At 39.8% G+C, this 17,810-nt stretch overlaps 1 protein-coding gene across 6 annotated transcripts; it reads left to right on the top strand.

The window, feature by feature from the left end:
- The first annotated feature begins 1,771 nt into the window (after positions 1-1,771).
- On the top strand, positions 1,772-13,672 carry dnajc24 (DnaJ (Hsp40) homolog, subfamily C, member 24). 6 transcript variants are annotated; one of them, XM_023397311.2, is made up of 5 exons: positions 1,772-1,854; positions 3,845-3,953; positions 5,485-5,620; positions 9,475-9,543; positions 12,657-13,672. In XM_023397311.2, exons 2-5 carry the CDS (start codon positions 3,852-3,854, stop codon positions 12,875-12,877), a joined length of 528 nt encoding a protein of 175 aa, XP_023253079.1. In that variant the 5' UTR covers positions 1,772-1,854; positions 3,845-3,851; the 3' UTR covers positions 12,878-13,672. The 6 variants fall into 6 exon arrangements, with proteins under 6 accessions (XP_023253079.1, XP_023253084.1, XP_087027639.1 ...); XM_023397316.2 differs by having other exon boundaries at positions 1,789-1,854; positions 3,850-3,953; XM_087171513.1 differs by having other exon boundaries at positions 1,794-2,219; positions 9,480-9,543; positions 12,657-12,751.
- Positions 13,673-17,810: the final 4,138 nt, after the last annotated feature.

Below are 17,810 nucleotides of genomic sequence, written 5' to 3'. Positions count from 1 at the left end.
GCACCCTGATGCATTCATTACAATATCGGCTCAGGTCCTTTGATGTCTGCAGTGAAATGCTGCACATGTTTTATCAGTCAGTGGTGGCCAGTGTACTCCTTTATGCTGCAGTCTGCTGGGGAAGCAGCATGTCTGACATGAACACAAAGAGACTGGACAAGCTGGTCAAAAAGTCTGGGTCTGTGCTTGGCACTTCAGGGATGGAGACAGGGAGAAGCTCAGGTGTGTGTGTGTAACAAGGCCAATGAGTTCAACCTGTTCTACAACACATCTCCTCCACAACCTGAGACGCAGCTGCAACTCCCTCCACCTGGGGTCAGTCCTTTACAGCAGAACAGATGAATCTGAGTCTCTCCAAAGATCTTAAACTTAAGTCTTCAAACAGGGAGGAAAACATTATGTCTTGTTCCGGTCCCTAAAGTAGGACGATCGGCTGAGATAAATGACTACTGACCTGTGGCCCTCACATCACACATCGTGAAGAGCCTGGAGCAGCTGGTTCACCTACAAAGAACATATTGGAGTGGATGATCCCGTCCTTTAAATGCTCCACTGGCCCATTCTTACTTGGATGAGCGAGGTAGTTATATGAGGGTTATGCATTTAACACCATCCAACCCCCCATCCTTAAAGACAAGCTGGAAGGTACGGCCGACTTTAAATACAAATCTGAGTCCTGCCACATCCAGAAATACTCGGATGACACAGCTATTGTGGCGAATATCAGGAACGGGCAGGAAGAGGAGTACAGGGATCTGATGATGGCCTTCAGTGAATGGACAAGAACTGCCTCCTTCTGAACACCTCCAAGACCAAGGAGATGGTCATGGACTGTTGGAGGTCTAGGCCCACCCTTCAGCCAGTCAACATTCAAACTTATAAATACCTAGGTGTTCACCTGGACAGTAAACTAGACTGGTCTCTGAACACAGATGCCATCTACTGAAGGGGCAGAGCCAGCTCTTTTTCCTCAGGAGGCTCAGGTCCTTTGACGTCTGCAGTGAAATGCATGTTTTATCAGTCAGTGGTGGCCTGCTGGGGCAGCAGCATGTCCGACATGAACACAAAGAGACTGGACAAGCTGGTCAAAAAGTCTGGGTCTGTGCTTGGCATCTATCTATCTATCTATCTATCTATCTATCTATCTATCTATCTATCTATCTATCTATCTATCTATCTATCTGTCTGTCTGTCTGTCTGTCTGTCCATGGACCAAAAACAAACCATACATACAACATTATATAATAATAATTGGACACTATATTGATTCATTACATGAACTAAAGAACAGTAAAGCAATAAAAGCATTAGAAACCTGCAAAGGCCTAAATATTTTCCTTTTAATATCTTCGTTTTCTTTCATGGTACCCCTGTTTGGTATTGTCCTTTTGTCCTTTGGAAATACATTTGTTTATTATTTTCATCATCCTTTTTTATATGTTGCATTTATTTCCTTTTATTATATTTTTTTATTTGTATGTATTGTTCATATTTAACTATGTATCTTATTTCAGAGGCTATTGTTGAATTGTTTTAATAAGATGAAATGGACAATGTTTTGAATAATAAAGCATTTATTATCTCTCTATTTATGGGTACATAATGTTACATATACATACATATATATACATATACATATATATGCATTTGCATGTGGTTGCTTTTTCCGTTTCTCACAAAGTTGCAGAGATGTAGCAATGACGCTTTTATTCTTTAATTCTAAATGTCTAAAAAGACAGGAAGTTGTCAGCGGAACAGTATTCAGGCGGACTATACACGTAGCTTGTTTTTCACGGGGACTCATAACATTGCTGTACACAATGTCGTCTCACGAGCGACAGCATTCTTTTTAAGGTATGTTCAGTGATTTACATCTAGAGCACAAACAGAAAAAACTCAACTAAAGGACAGAACCCAAAGTGTCTGTTTAACGCGCTCTACTCATCACAAGCTAACGTTAAAGGAAGAACAACGTTTCCGGTTTCTTCAACGTTAAACGTTGGTTCCATACAGCGCTCGAGCGTGTATTTTGATGTGAGTTCATCTCGGTGGAGTTAGCGCCATGTTTTTGCTCTATAACACCGTGTAGAAAACATTGGTGGAGTCGTAGCTTCGTAGCCAGTCAGTTCACTGCCTGTGTAACAACGCTGCACTGCTCCAGTCTCACTGTCAAACATCTGGCGGGGAAGAATCAGTGTTGTTAAGAACCCGGAAGTAAAGTAAGTCCAGATTCAACGTAGGGATAACTATCGAGTATATTTGTATATCTGTTCAATTCTTTGATTAATAACAAGGTTCGTGAGCCACCTCATTATGTTTCTTAAAAATATTTTATTTGGCATTCAATGATTCTCTGTCCTCCACTTGAAAAGAATTTTTGGATTCGTTTTTCAGTTTTCTAATAGGTATATTACATATATTAACAATTGTTTTGATAATAGATTACACTGTTTTTCTATTTTCTTGATAATTCAATTAATTGTTTGGTCAGGAAATTGTGCAAAATATGAGGTAATGTTTCCAGGTGTCTTGTTCAGTCTGACCAAAAATCCCAAACTCCAGAACATTCAGTATTGAATATAGATGAGCAAAGTAGTTGCTGATTAATTCCGTGGTTCTTTTATTGATTATCTGAATACTATGTTGGTGAGAATCCACTAGAGATGCCCCAATAATTTTATTTTTTCCAGTTGTGAGACACGTTTGTTTCTCTAATTTTCTTTTGTATGTCATGTAATCCAGTTGCTCAGTGAATAATTAATAAGTAAATCAGTGCCTTATAGTTATTTGAATAGTGTCTGTAAAGAGAGGAGTGTTAGTGTGAGGAGTGTGGAGGAGGTTTGGACAAGATATCAGCAGCCTCTCTCAGAGTACTGAGTGTAGTGTTCAGCTAATAGCAGCAGCAGTTTTTCTGTCCACCGGACACACTGAGGAGGCAGAACATGACCATGTCATTCTTGATGTGTTGTTTAGATTTGCTCCTTCTTCTCTACTGATAATTCATTTTGAGTTCTGACCTTTACAAATTCAGTGTTTTAAAAGAGTGTGTATTTAGTTACCTTTGAGCTTTGTACCCGCTACTGATCAAGCAAAAATCATAATCAGGATTATTTTGATCAATATTGAGATCACGATTATTTAACACCATTAATCATTGACTTTGGAAACACCACACATTTATTGAACTTAAAAAAAAGGATTTTTATCATTGGACTCTTTAAATACAATTCAATGGAAAAACAAAAAAAACATAAAAACATGAGATAAATTTAAAAAATGTATATAAATATATACAATTAAATATACAATATATTATTTAACAAAAATAGATAAGATCAACTACAACACATCAACCCTGGCAGCAGCTTGTTGATAGTTGATAGTAAAGCTAATATCAAGCACCACCAAAAAATAAAAAACAAAATTAAAAAAAACGATTTCAAAACTAAAAGAATAGAAGATAAAAGTAGATTTTCCAGTTATACACGATATAAGTTAAAGATATCTGAGAGTGGGATAGCAGCCAAACAGGGAACAGTCTCTGCAAACTATCTATAGAAAGTCTGTGAACCGACAAACTGCCCGAGATGATGCACTCCTACGTACGTTGCTAACATACATCAAAGTGTAATCAGGGAGTGGTTGAGGGGATGGTTTTTAATCTTAATCAAAAATAAAATAAAATAATTCTCCCACCCCTACTTTCAAATATGTTTTTGTAGTTTACGATGTGCACTACATGCTGCTGTGAGCTCAGTGATGCTTATATGTAAATGCCAGTGTGAAGAGCATTAACTTTACCAGTAGTCATTGATGTCTCAGTCTGATTTTAGTCTTGTGTTAGAGCAGGGATGTGCGAAGCAGAAAAGAAGGACCTGTATGCTGTCCTGGGAGCCAGCCCCTCAGACTCGGTCCAGCAGCTCAGACACAGATACCAGCAGCTGGCCCTACAGGTAAACACACTACCCTCTGTGCCAGCCTGAAGTAACACACAGCTACTATTAGATAGTCAGTCTGTCTGTCTGTCTGTCTGTCTGTCTGTCTGTCTCCACACTGCTTGGCTCCATTAGGCGTGGGACACACTGCCAGCGTTACGTGAAAATATAATTATATTTTTTAACCGTTTTAGCAGCTGCATGTGGAGACAGTAGAGGGCACATGCACTATATAGTTATAGCAGAATCCCAGTGTAGTCTCTCTCTCTCTCTCTCTCTCTCTCTCTCTCTCTCTCTCCCTCTCCCTCTCTTTCTGCCTCTGCCTGTGAGGGTTTATAAGGAAATATAACACAAACAATTTTAATCTTTGGTGTCTTTATTGAATATTCACAGTTCTGGTGGAAAAAGTCAGTGAACCCTTTGGTTTAATAACCGGTTGAACTTCATTTGGCCCCAATAATCTCCAACAAGAGCTTCCAGTAGCTGCTGATCAGAGCTGCTCAATGTTCAGGAGGAAGTTTGGACCATCCTTCTTTCAAGAACTACTTCAGTTCAGACATATTCTTAGGATATCTGGTTTTCATGTCTCTCTTTGGCTCAGTCCACAACATTTCCACAGGATTCAGGTCTGGGCTCTGACTGGGCCACTTCAGAAGGTGGATTATCTTTGTTTGAAGTTGTTCTATAGGCAGTTTGTGTGACTGTGGACTGATGAAGATCTAAACTCTTTGAGATGACTCCTGTGACCCTTGCAGCTTCATGCTAATTCATGCAATTGTCGATCATAAGTCCTCTGAGATATGTGAGGCCTGGTTCTCATCAGCAGATGTTTCTTGTGAACAGCAAACTCTAAATATTTTAGTGTTTTTTATACGTCAAAGTGTCTCCAACCCAAACCTCAAGTCTTGTTTCAGTGATTGGACTCCAGGTTTGATAACTCCTGAACTCTTGTTGATGTCATTAGTTGAGGGGTTCACATACATTTTCCAGTTACACTGTGATAGTTTGGATGATTTTTTCAATATGGACAAGAACACTATAATGATTTTGTATTATTAGTTCAGATTGACTGTTTGTTCATAATTGCAACTTGGATGAAGATTTGACCATATTTGAGGACAAATTTATACATAAATGAAGGTCATTCCTAAGGGTTCAATTACTTTTTCTTGCCACTGTATTGATAGCCAGTACTCAAGGTAAACTCAATGTTTTCTCAATTCAAATCTGTTTTTCATGTCTTAACACAACACACACACACGCCTGCATGTATGTGGAGGAGGTTATGGCTCACTGCAGTCTATTCATGCTGTCATAAAGTCATCATTTCTTGACAGGACTATATGGTAGAAATTTAGGGACAAAATCTACTGACTTTGTTCTGTGTTAAAACAGATGCTGAAGTTCAGCTGCGGATTATCAGTCTTCAGGAGTCTGAGCTTGTTAAATCAAGTTGGTGTGTTCCAGAGTTCCAGCCTTTTTTTAGTATGAATTTCCCTGTGTATCTCTGTGTGTGTGTGTGTGTGTGTGTGTGTGTGTGTGTGTGTAGTACCACCCAGACCGTCTTAGAGGCGAGTGTCCGACAGAAGCAGAATCTGGTCTGGAGAAGTTTCTGGAAGTTGATGCAGCGTGGAGGATCCTCAGCGACCAGAACAGTAGGAGACAGTACGACCTGCAGAGGAGAGGTAGGACCTCACATTTCACTTATAATGTAATAATGTTGCATTCATTTTTACAGAGGTAAATGTAACAATTAATCATGACATTCATTTTGTGAAATATCACACAGCCTAGGTGGCTCATTTTACATTTTATTTTTTATTCCAGTGTCTATATGATATTTACAGTACTTACAAATACTGACAGCAGAACAGTGTTTTTACAATAGCTTGATAATTTGTCAGCATAGCATTACCAGCCCTCTTAAGAAATATAGGGATTTCTGTCTACTGAAACTCTTGAGTTCTTTTAATTTGAAACAGTTACGGAAGGTGTTAACTCTGTATTAACAGGTAATGCGGTAACTTCAACATGGATGAATGAAAACAAGGCTTCGCACTAAAATACTGCTATGATTAATTTTACATATCAAACAGAGGGAGTTAGACATAAAGACCTGCCTCTAATAAAAGTCTTACCTTCTGCAGGTAAATAAAAAAAAAGACTGCTGGTCAACATGTAATCTTAATCAGCCATGTGTCAGTCACGATTTCAAACTTGTTCCATTGTCATGACAACAGAAACAGGAATATGATAGGTAGGTAGGTAGGTAGGCTATTCTATTTGTACCCGTAGGTAATTTTTTTTTGCAGTAAAAACACACAGCACAGACAACACCAAATGCACAGGGTAAGTAAAGATAAATAAATCAATTAAGACATTACTTCTATGCACTAACCCTAACCCTTATTTATATGAGTGATGGCTGATAGAACAAAACACTTAATACCGTTTTGTTTTGCACTTTGGGACTATGAACCTTCATTCAGAAGGAAGAAGCTGAAATTCACTGTTCAGAGGGTGTGAGCCGTCATTTAAAATCAAGTCAGCTACCTGCTGTAACTGTCTGGTGTACAGGGATGCTAGGTTAAGATGTGCACCATTCAACTGACTGGACCATTTAACAATTTGATTGAGAGAATGCCCGCTCTTTAAAGACAGATTTTCAAGCCATTATACTTGAGACAAGATCAAATCGATTCAACAAAAGCACACGGTAGAATAAGATCATCACGGTCTTGTCAATATGGAAATGCCACAGTTTTCTCAGACACAACAAATGCTGGTGCCCCTCCTTGCACACAGCTTCACAATTTACCTCAAAGTTCTACCAGAGGTGTTTTTAAGATTGTACACATTCCACTGTCTGATCTTTGATGGATGTGACTTCATGTGTGTTGGCTCGTCTTCTGAAATCAATTATCATATATTTTGTCTTAGATATGTTCAGTTAAAGGTAGGACTCCTCACACCACTTGACAAAATCATCTATGACTGTGCTGTGGCTGGTGTCATTGTCCTGGAGCCGACTAACAATAACAGAGTCGTCTGCATACTTTAGCATGGTCCTGTTTTCATACCTGTTCTGACATATCTGTGTAGAGGATAAATAAAAGCAGTGAGAGCATGTGTTCTTGTGTGGAGGCAGTAGAGGAGTGAAGTTGGTCAGTTTCACACATTGACCACACGCGGTCCTGCATATTAAGTTGACATGAATGAAAATTAAAAATATACATAGATGATGTGATTTGAGAAGAATCTCAACAACTTCAAGTTGTCTCACAGTCTCAAAGTTTATTAAACTGATCTTATTCCCTTTGTGCATAATTTACTACAGGGACATTTGAAGATGGAACGAGAAGCACATTTCTGTAGCTCTCTGCATGTTTCACTTTGTGCTGCTGCTGCAGTCTTTATGTTACTCTGACAGTATTCAATTCAGACTTGTTTCATGTTCACAGTGCTACAGAAATGTTACAAGTCTGACCTAGAAACTTCTCAAACGATTATACTGTTGTCTCAGAAACTGTAGGAAATAAGGTGTTTTTCTGTCGGTATATGTGCGTAAATGCTTCCTTGAAAGCTCCTGCCTCTCCCTCACTATTTATCCTATTTTAAATTATCACTAGTTTAGCAGCAATTATTCCTCACACTAATTAAAAGCCAAGCAAAGTTTAGCACTAATTATTCATGGTTCAAAGTCATTATCACTGTCAAACTGTACTACTTGATAATGACTGTTTCCTCAAGAGTGAAGTGTAAAAAATGTGTGTGAACATCCATCCGTTCACCTGTCTATCCATCCCTCCATCATCACTCTATCCATCAGTCCATTGATTTCACTTTCCATCTGTTGACTGAGATTCTGTCCACTGTATTCTTTTTGAGTGTTTTTTTTGACAGTGTCTTTTCAAGTGTTTCTGTTTGACAGTATTTCTTTTAGACAATGTGTCTTTTTGACATTGTTTAACAGTGTGTCTTTTTGAAACTGTTTGTGTCTTTCTGACATTGTGTCTATTGACAGTGTCTGTTTGACAGTGTGTCTTTCTGACAATGTGTCTTTTAGACAGTTTGTCCTTTTGACAGTGTGTCTTTCTGACAATGTGTCTTTTTAAACTGTGTTTGAACGTGTCTTTTTGACAGTGTATATTTCTGATAGTGTTTCTGTTCGATAGTGTTTCTGTATGACAGTATGTCTTTTTGATAGTGTGTCTATTAGACAGTTTGTCCTTTTGACAGTGTGTCTTTTTGACAGTGTGTCTTTTTGACAGTGTGTCTTTTTGACAGTATGTCTTGCCAAATGACGCGCTGGCAACAAGTGGCTGCAAGTCCGCATAGCTTGTAGTTTTTTTTTTTTGTAATGTTGCAGCTCAGGATGACTTCACAAGCCGGACTTTTCTCTCACAGTGTCTTTTATTTATTTTACACAATATAAAATAGGAAACAATAACTTTACAGTCCACCTGTGTGTCCTTAGCTGCTAAAGCAACTAGCATGTAAGCTGTCATGCTGTTTACAACGACAACAACTCTGAACTGCGTTTTCTTCTTCTCTTAGCGCATTAAACAAATTGTCTCTTGTAGCCTCAACAGCATCACCTGGTGGCGGAACTCAAATAGCGCTCAACTCATAAATGAACTAAATGGATTGCAAACTAAAGCATTAAATGAACAGAATTACACACTAAAATAAATCAGGGGGGTCTCTTAATTCACAATATGAAATACCAACGATAATAAACATAAACAGTCTTGAAATAACTGACCCCTCACACCCTCCTCCACTTGAAAGAAAAATGTCGTCCCAAACTTTTTAATTATACCTTAAAGCCTTTCACACAAATACAAATACAGTTGTGAAACTGAATGGGCGGATTAAACAAATTGTCTCTTGTTGCCTCAACAGCATCACCTGGTGGCGGAACTCAAATAGCGCTCAACTCATAAATGAACTAAATGGATTGCAAACTAAACCATTAAATGAACAGAATTACACACAAAAATAAATCAGTGTGACAGTGTGTCTTTTTCTTAGTGTTTCTTTTAGTCAATGTGTCTTTTAGACAGTTCGTCCTTTTAACGGTTCGTCCGTTTGACAGTGTGTCTTTTTGACAGTGTGTCCGTTTCCTAAACAGAGCTAATTTGTTTTTATGCCTACACCTAAGCAAACCATGACCATTCCACACGCTTAACCCCCTGTTCATTACTGTAACCATGACAACAAAAGTCCAGTGCACATGACGTAAGCATGAGAACAAAGGTCTGGTAGGACTGTTCTCGTGGGGGTGATATTGTGGGTGAGTAGGGAAAAGAAGCTATGTGATCGTTCAGGTTAGGGATTGTGTTGGACGTATGCAGTCTAGTATCAAACAGACTCAGTCACAAACGGTCACAGTGAGGTGCTTCCACTGTAGCCATGTATTCTGCCTGTGTACTCTACACACATATAGTGTAAAGACCTCATAGTGTTCATCGTGAATATTACATAATTTTGCTGGTCTTCCTTCCACCATAATAATGATGCATTAATGCTTCTCCAGCACAGGAGCTGAAACAGGATTGGCCAGTAGATTCTACAGTCTATCTGGAGGACATGACCTGGGACAAGGGTAATGACACACCATTTACACTAAGACACATAAAAACAAAATAGCAGTAGTTGATGAAGATGATAAATGATACATTTGTTATCTTGCATACAGAGTTACGTATCTTTGCCTTAACCACAGGATATCCAGCAGCTGAATTCTGAGTGTAAAATTAACACTTCCTTCTACATTGTAACAAGGTAGTTTCACACTTAACTCATCAGTTTGTTCAGCTGCATCGTCTGTACTCACACTACATCTCCACTAAATTTGTCTACTTCAAGTTGTCAGTGCGTTATTCAGGTAATATAGGCAGGGTTTCTGACAGTATAGCTGCCAGGATATGCAGAGCTGGGGGTGCTCGGTTCGGTGAAGTGAGCCCAGTCCCAGAACATGCATGCACCCAATACGCTCTCAGTGACAGGCAGGGTGGGCTTTGACGACTCAAGGCTAGGGGGTTGACGTCGCTAGTGTGCTTTCCAGCCTTTATATCTAGGTTTCAAACCAGGACGGACTCAGGTCGGGGCAGGGTCAACACAGGTCCCCGCAGGAAGCCAGCTTTGGAATACACTGGTGGAAATCCTGAAAGGAGAGATAGACAATAACTAATAACAAAATAATGAAAACTAGGTGTGAAAACTGAAATAAAATTAACTTTTATTAACAAAAACAAGGTTTTATAAAAAAAGATAATTAACTCAAACTGTATTGCATGTTTACAAAACTAACTAAAATTATAGAGCAAATGTTGTCAGTTCTTCTCTTTATTGCGTACATAAGCCTGTAGTATTTTAGGGGGATATGAAATCTAACATTCATTTCTTTAGCTGTGTCAGACAGAGCAGTATCTTACCAGAGGATTGGCTCCCAGTGTACGACCAGTACACATGCACTTAAAGTGTCCAAAACGTTCACCGTATTAATAAAGTATTTTATTGTTAATTAACTGCAGTGATGAGCTGTAACTGGTGCTGGACAGTCCAGTTCACTGGTGAGTTAATTTTGAGTTGGTTCATATAAATGAATCAAACATCAAGAGTTTGTTGGGTTTTTGAGTTGTTGATTTTTTCACACACGTCGTTTTTTGTTTACCGTCAAGTAAAGTCTCTGCAGCCGCATTTAAGCACTCCTTCACCACTGTCCCATCGCTGAATGTTTCTTGTGTTGCGCCAAAATCCACGCAATCTTAAGTGAACACTGTAAATGCATGTGTGAGGACACGGGTAGACCGGTCATACTGTGCTTTCAGTTCCATAATCTTACTTGCCCTCACTGCGGACTTCTGCGGGTATGTTTCATCAAACGATCCGTGTTTGGTCTCATAGTGACGCTTAACGTTGCTACTTTTTATTAACGCCACAGTTTCACAGCATGTGAGACACACAGGTTTAGAAGTGGCTGCAGGCAGGACGAACATGTATTGGTCCGTCCATTCATCTTTAAAAGTTCGGTTTTCACTGTCTACTTTTCTCATTTTTGTGCAAGCCATTTTCACTCATCTACTCTCTCTCTCTCTCTCTCTCTCTCTCTCTCTCTCTCTGTTCTCTGGTGCTGAAAGGTAAACAATCGATTTGATTGGCTTGGCTATTGATGACGTTTCTGTCGTGATGATTTATCTTTTTATTAGGCCTAATATCATAATTATAATATAATTTTCACGGGTCCGGGCAGAACCGTCACTAGGTTCGTGCCTGGACCGCGGTCCGCCATTTGGTGATGCCTGATATAGAGCATTCAGAAAGTTTTCAGAAGCCTTCACTTCACAGTTTATGTTGCAGTCTCATGCTAACATTGTTTACATTCATTTCTCCCTCATCAGTCTACATGCAGTACATCATGATGACAAGTGAAAACAGAAGTTTAGAAATGCTGTTTTTATTAAGAAGGAAAAACTGAAATATCATATTGACAGAAGTATTCAGACACTTTACTCAGGACTCAGTTGATGTCTTCTTGGGTCTGATCCAACAAGCTTTTCACACTGTTCTTCCCTGCAGATCCTCTCAGCTCTGTCAGGTTGTTGAGGACTTCAGTGGACAGATGTTCTCAGGTCTCTGCAGATGTTGGATTGGGTTCCGGTCAGGATATTGACAGAGTTGTCTCTAAGCCACTCTTGTGTTGTCTCAGCTGTGTGCTGAGGGTCATTGTCCTGTTGGAAGGTGAACCTTCAGCCTGGTCTGAGGTCCTGAGTCTCCCTGTCCCCCACAGCCTGATGCTGCCTCCACCATGCTTCACCATTGGGATGGTGTTCAGGTGATGAGCGGTGTCTGGTTTCCTCCAGACATGACTCTGAGACCTGAGACCAAACAGTTCAGGCGTCGTCTCATCAGACCAGAGAATCTGGTTTCTCTCAGTCTCACAGTCCTTTAGCTGCTTCTTTACAAACTGTCACTGAGGAGAAGCTTCGTCTGGACTTCCTGACATAAAGGCCAGATCAGTGATGGCCGTCCTTCTGGAGGTTTCTCTGGAGCTCAGAGTGACCATCTCTCTCCCTGATATCTCAGTTAGTCCAGGTCCAGCTCTAGAAGAGTCCTGGTTGTTCCAGACTTCTTCATGTGAGAATGATGGAGACCACTGTTCTTCTCAGGAACCTTCAGTGCAGCAGAAATGTTTTTGAGCCTCGACACAGTCCTGTCTCTGAGCTCTGCAGCAGTTCCTTCCTCCTCATGGTTTCTGCTCTGATCTGCATTGTCAACTGTGAGACCTGATATAGACAGGTGTGTGTCTTTCACATCATGTCCAATCAGCTGAGTTTACCAGGTGGACTCCAGTCAAGGTGTAGAAACAGAGATGATCAGTAGAAACGGAGGAACCTGAGCTTAACTTCAAGAGTCATAGCAAAGTATCTGAATACTTCTGAATACTTACGTCAATGTGATATCTCATTTTTTCAAGTGAATGGGAAAGCGGTCTCAGTCTTTTGGATCCCCACTATATATAGAGGAGATGGATATATATACACATACAAATGTTTGTATTCTAATTGCTTTAAATAGCAAATGAATATAGAGAAATCTCTTACGATTTTTGAGCAATGTCTGGATCATAATGGGCCGTATATGTTTATGATCACTGTCTGATGAAGGTAGATAAATCAACACTTTTCTATCTAAAATGTGATTATGTTGTTTCAGATGAAGGTGTGTATTCGTACTGTTGTCGCTGTGGAGGAGGATTCAGCGTCTCAGAGGAGGAGGTGGAGGAGGAGACACAGAGGAGGCAACATGATGATGAAGAGGAAGAAACAGTGGAAGGACAACACAGAGGAGTGGTTGTCTGCTGTGATACATGTTCCCTCAGTGTGTACGTCACATGGTCAAGACATCAACAGACTCCAACGTTAAAATGTCTATAATAACACTGGATTGGATACCTTTCACTTTTCATACTGTTGAGCAAACATTTGTTCATTTCCCACCAAATCACCAGTGTTCTGTGGGTTGATGGAGGTCAGTAGTTATGAGTTTTGCTCTGTTGCTAAGATAGATGTCAACATCTCAGGTTTCATGTTCAACATGTCAATCACTTTTATTTAGGGGCCCACAAAGCAAGGCACCAACGCACCAATAAAATGGCTCACTGAGAACAAACTGTGTGTATGAGGTAGTTTGAATGTTGGAGGTGACTTGCTTTTTATTACTCATTACTAGAGGAATAACTAAACATAAGGCACTCCAAGCAGAGAGAGCAGGAGAGAGGGAGGGAGAGAGAGAAGTCATGGGTAACAAGGTTTCGTACTAATGACTATGACCAACTCTACATATCAAACAGAGGGAGTTAGACATAAAGACCTGCCTCTAATAAAAGTCTGTGACATTCTAGAGTTGAAGAAAATAAAGAATAAACTATTGTGGATCCAGACGGAGGCTGTGCTCTGTGTGAGAGACTCAATAAGAAAGACAGACTGTCTCAGGCCCCGGTGGTTCACCTGGGGGGGGCGCCTGCCATCTACGCTTAGTCTTTGCTGTGGCAGTCCAGGCTCCAGTCCAGCCTGTGGCTCTTTGCTGCGTGTCAACCTCTCTCTCTCTCTCTGTCTCTCTCTCTCTCTCTCTCTCACACTCACTCACTCACTCACTCACTCACTCTGACTAATAGAGGCAAAAGCCTGAAAAATAACTTAAAAAAAATAAAGATATTGTGTCTCCTCTAACTTTCTCTGTGAGTGATCATGTTGTGTTGACAGTGTTCTACCTGAATGTATAACCTATAAATTATTGGGAATTATTCAATTATGACAAAGTGTTTCTATTTTAAGTGGTGTAGCTTTTCTTGCGTTTACGGTACTGGTCACATGTTTCTACTCAGCCAATCATTGCAACTCGAGTAAGAAAGCTTGGGGACATTTAGCCCAGCTGGACCACTTTTAAATGAATTTTAAATGAATACCCTTGGTATACAATTAAGACAAGTCCAACTAAACTAAACCAAACCAAACAAAAGAACCCATGTGGTGTAAGGGGGATATCCAGCGATGGAGTGAGAGGGGGAAGATTGGGATGGATGATCCTGAATGCATTCTGTATGGAGTGGCCAGGTGCACCCAGTTGCACAAATGTAAACTCCGCCTACCCGGACCTGAAGGGATACAAGACACACCCTACAGGCCATGGTATAGCCAGCGGGCTGTCACAATGTAAATAACAAAATGTCATAATTAAACATACACGTGTGTTTTCACTGGTCAGATACTTAAAGTTTAATTTACATATTTTGGTCATACCATAGAGAATTTAAAAATTGTGGCGCACCAGAGACACCATCATGGGGATTGTTGTGAGGCCATGTGATGCTGAAGCAGTGGAGGGTGATGATGAGAGTCTACTTTTGAGGTTTTACCGAGGCAGAGTGAGAGGCGTCTGTAGACTCTGGGGTCCTCACTACATGTCTAAACCTGCCTGCATGATGCTACTTAGCATGCCTGATGCTCATCAACCACATCACACACACACACACACACACACACACAACCTGTATGTTCAAAACCAGTCAACAGTTAAAGCTGATTTGGGTACATGGATAACGTGTTCACACTGTACTCATTTATTCCTACATTTCTTGTACAACTCTGTTGAACGAGGCTTTATTTTCAGAGGGATTTCTGTTATTGTCTTTTTCTATGAATAATGAGATTAACATTCAATAAAATTAAGCAGTAATTTGTCGTACTGCATTTATAAAACTGGCCATGATTGCTGGTAACAAATGCAATGGAAAAGACCCTTCGCCTGTTTCCATGTGGTTTAATTAATAATTAACTAATTAATTTTTATTTTTTTTTAATTTTTCACTCATCTTGTAGCTATGTTTCTGTACCTTCATAATGGCTCCTGTCTGGTGGTGGGGTGAGGCGATTGGCCTTAATGAATTACTTTAACATCTTAATTTTTCATTTTATTTTAATATTTTACCCTGTAAAGTGCTATGTATCTTTGAAAAAATATGATTCTGACATTGTGAACACAATATCTCAAATGAATTTCCCCTATGGGATAAATAAAGTATCCATCTATCTATCTATCTATCTATCTATCTAATCTATCTATCTATCTATCTATCTATCTATCTATCTATCTCGAGAACTCCTCAAGGGAATTTCTTCAAATTTGGCACAAATGTCCACTTCTTGGACAAACTGAGGTCAAAGGCCAAAGGTCAAGGTCAGTCTTACCTTACAAAACACTTTTTAGCCATTACTCAAGACTTCGCAAAGCCAATATGACACAATTTCACACAAGTGTTTAATATTTTATATCATTCTGGATAAACAGGATTACTGGATGTAATCTGAAACTAGTCTGAGAGGCGGAGGCAGACAACCACAAGTCGGTAATTGTAGTTTTTTTTTTTTTTTTTTAATCATTTGAATATTGGACATCAGGGAGACAGACTTTTAAAGTAGATTGGCCCTTTTTATTTACAAAAAGTGTCTGCCTTCTCTTCACTCAGAACTGTGATTTGTGTCAAGGTACATCCTTAAAGCATCCTCACAAAGTGCAGATACAGCATTGTAATACCAAGAATGATGACGCATCAACCCAGACTCCAGAGGTAAATCAACATTCATCTGAATCAACATTTCACCAAATCTTGAACATTTTCCTCACGGTCCAAACAATGATCTGAAATCTAGGAAAAAGCAAAAACAGGGAAAAAAGCAAATCATTTGTATAGTAAAACCATATGCTGAAAATTTTTCCTGTGACCGCCCGGTGTCCTGACCCCCAGGTTTAGAACCGGTGTCCTAAATGACAGCGCCATTCTCCTCTCAGCGGGGCTGTGACAGACACACAAAGGGATAAAGGCTGATAATGACTCTGCTCTCTCTCTGGTCACTCAGCCTGCAAAGGTCACAGCTGACAGAAGCTCCGAGAGATGATCGTCTGTCATCTATTACCCCCCCCCTATCCATCCATCCATCCATCCATCCATCCATCCACCCATCTAGGGTAGCAGGAATTGAAAGTTAGGGTGTGACAGGGGGGATGGGGGGGTTGGGGTGGGGGTTAATGTATTGTCTGAATTCTCCACTAATTATTTTCTCTCCACAGCATTATCAAAATCGGCAACAGTGGTCAGCAGTGTAGGAGAGTTTCTATTGACACATTGAGAGAGAGGTGGGGGTAGAGGGATTGGATGAGGTGACAGCTGATGCTTAAATGAGGGGTTGGTAGAATATTGATGTGACAGCCACACAGACGTGCTGGGATGTGCTGGGATATAAAATCACTTTCACCAACACACCACCTACAATTACAGCGCTTTAGATCACTTTCTACCAACCACCCCTCAATAGCCAACCCCAACCTCCCAAGACTCCACCCCTACCCTGTTCACACACTGTAAAATCTTCTCTTCTATTTGATTAAATCAACTCTTCTTTCACCAGTAATTAGTAAAAGGATCATTCTAATTTGTTACAACTTGGATGTTATTTTTGTAGGTTTGGCCATTTTATCTTCCAGTAGTAATAATAGTATAGGTTTATTGCTGGGATTTGGGAACATCAACAGAAGTCTGACAGATCAAGGAAAACAAGAATTAGACAGACATGCTGGAAACTGTCCAGCCTAGATAAAATTATTTGGGTGCCTGGAGCTTTCACTTATATTACTTGATCTTCATCAAATGAGTTATATCATATGATGTGGGGCCTTGTAGTTTGATTGTTTTCATGGCTGCTGTTCTACGGTGCAGCATATTCAGAAAAAATGGAAACTGCTGATCCATCCATCTGTCGATGAAGGCAGGCAGCTCCAGAGCAGCTGCTTCAACTGATGAGACAAAACACTGTGACTATAATGTGCACTCTGACAGGTCACTGTTACACTTTTTATCTAATGTGTTATAACAGCCTATAAATTATTTGTAAAGTGTTAATAAGGTAATTAATAAACTAGTTATAAACGATTCATAAATGCTTTGTAAGGGGAGTTAATATAAAGTGGTACCAGATGCTCTGACCCAGTAGTCTGTCCACAACCATGTGACTCTTCAAAGTTGCCCATTCATAATGTTTTGGCTCATTGGTGTAAGTCAACTTTGTGTTGAGATCGTTTCCACAACTGTTGTCAAGTATGAACTTTGCTCTGCTGTAATTAAATGAATTTATTTGTCAGGTAGGCTACCTTTATCTGTAGCAACTTACAATATGTGCAACCACCACAACACCAAGCATTAGATGTTTTGAAAAGTTTTAAGGGTTCCCTTTCCAAAAAAAAAGAGAATTGTTCCAGAACAGCAACTAAAAGGACAAAACAGATTTTTATCAAGAATAAACTTCTACTTTTAAGCCCAAATGGTCAAGAAGTCCATAAAATGATCTGAAAAGAGGGACATTATAACACTGACAATTCAATGACCAAGTGCCAAACTACTACTACGTTGTGTGATATGATTCAATATCCTGTATCTAAGCTCAACAATGACTTCAAGCTTCAACTAAGACATGAGAAGTGCTACCAGGGGTTTTGAGGTGTAGTGTGAAAAGGTGGTTTTCAGCCTGTGGTGGAAGATAGGCAATGATTCTATGGGCAATGACTCTATCTTGAGTTTTCTGGAGCCAGTGTAGTGATCAAATAAGTGCTGTGGGGAAACTTTGGAGGGATGAAAACCAGAGGTGTATCAGAATTCTGGACTAAATTCAGACGTCTAGTGACAGACGCAGGGGCTCTGGCCAAGAGAGAGTTGGGGTAGTCAAAACAGTCTGAAGATAATCTAATAGCATGTTCATAATCCCTCTGTAATGCCAGAACCTCCTATTATTCATCATTCATTGAAGAAAAGAAGAA

This window comes from Seriola lalandi, unplaced genomic scaffold, assembly GCF_002814215.2.
Source record: "Seriola lalandi dorsalis isolate HSWRI2012SDOR001 ecotype SW California unplaced genomic scaffold, Sedor1 jcf7180002055008, whole genome shotgun sequence".
NCBI lineage: Eukaryota > Metazoa > Chordata > Actinopteri > Carangiformes > Carangidae > Seriola > Seriola lalandi.
Note: the sequence above shows the minus strand (reverse complement) of the source record. Positions and strands in the feature narration are given on the sequence as shown.

Excerpts from the sequence above, each read along its gene's own strand:
- dnajc24 (XM_023397311.2), top strand. The coding sequence starts at position 3,852 with ATGTGCGAAGCAGAAAAGAAGGACCTGTATGCTGTCCTGGGAGCCAGC. Across the intron at positions 3,954-5,484 it reads ACCAGCAGCTGGCCCTACAG|TACCACCCAGACCGTCTTAG; the intron begins GTAAACACACTA and ends GTGTGTGTGTAG. Across the intron at positions 9,544-12,656 it reads GGACATGACCTGGGACAAGG|ATGAAGGTGTGTATTCGTAC; the intron begins GTAATGACACAC and ends ATGTTGTTTCAG.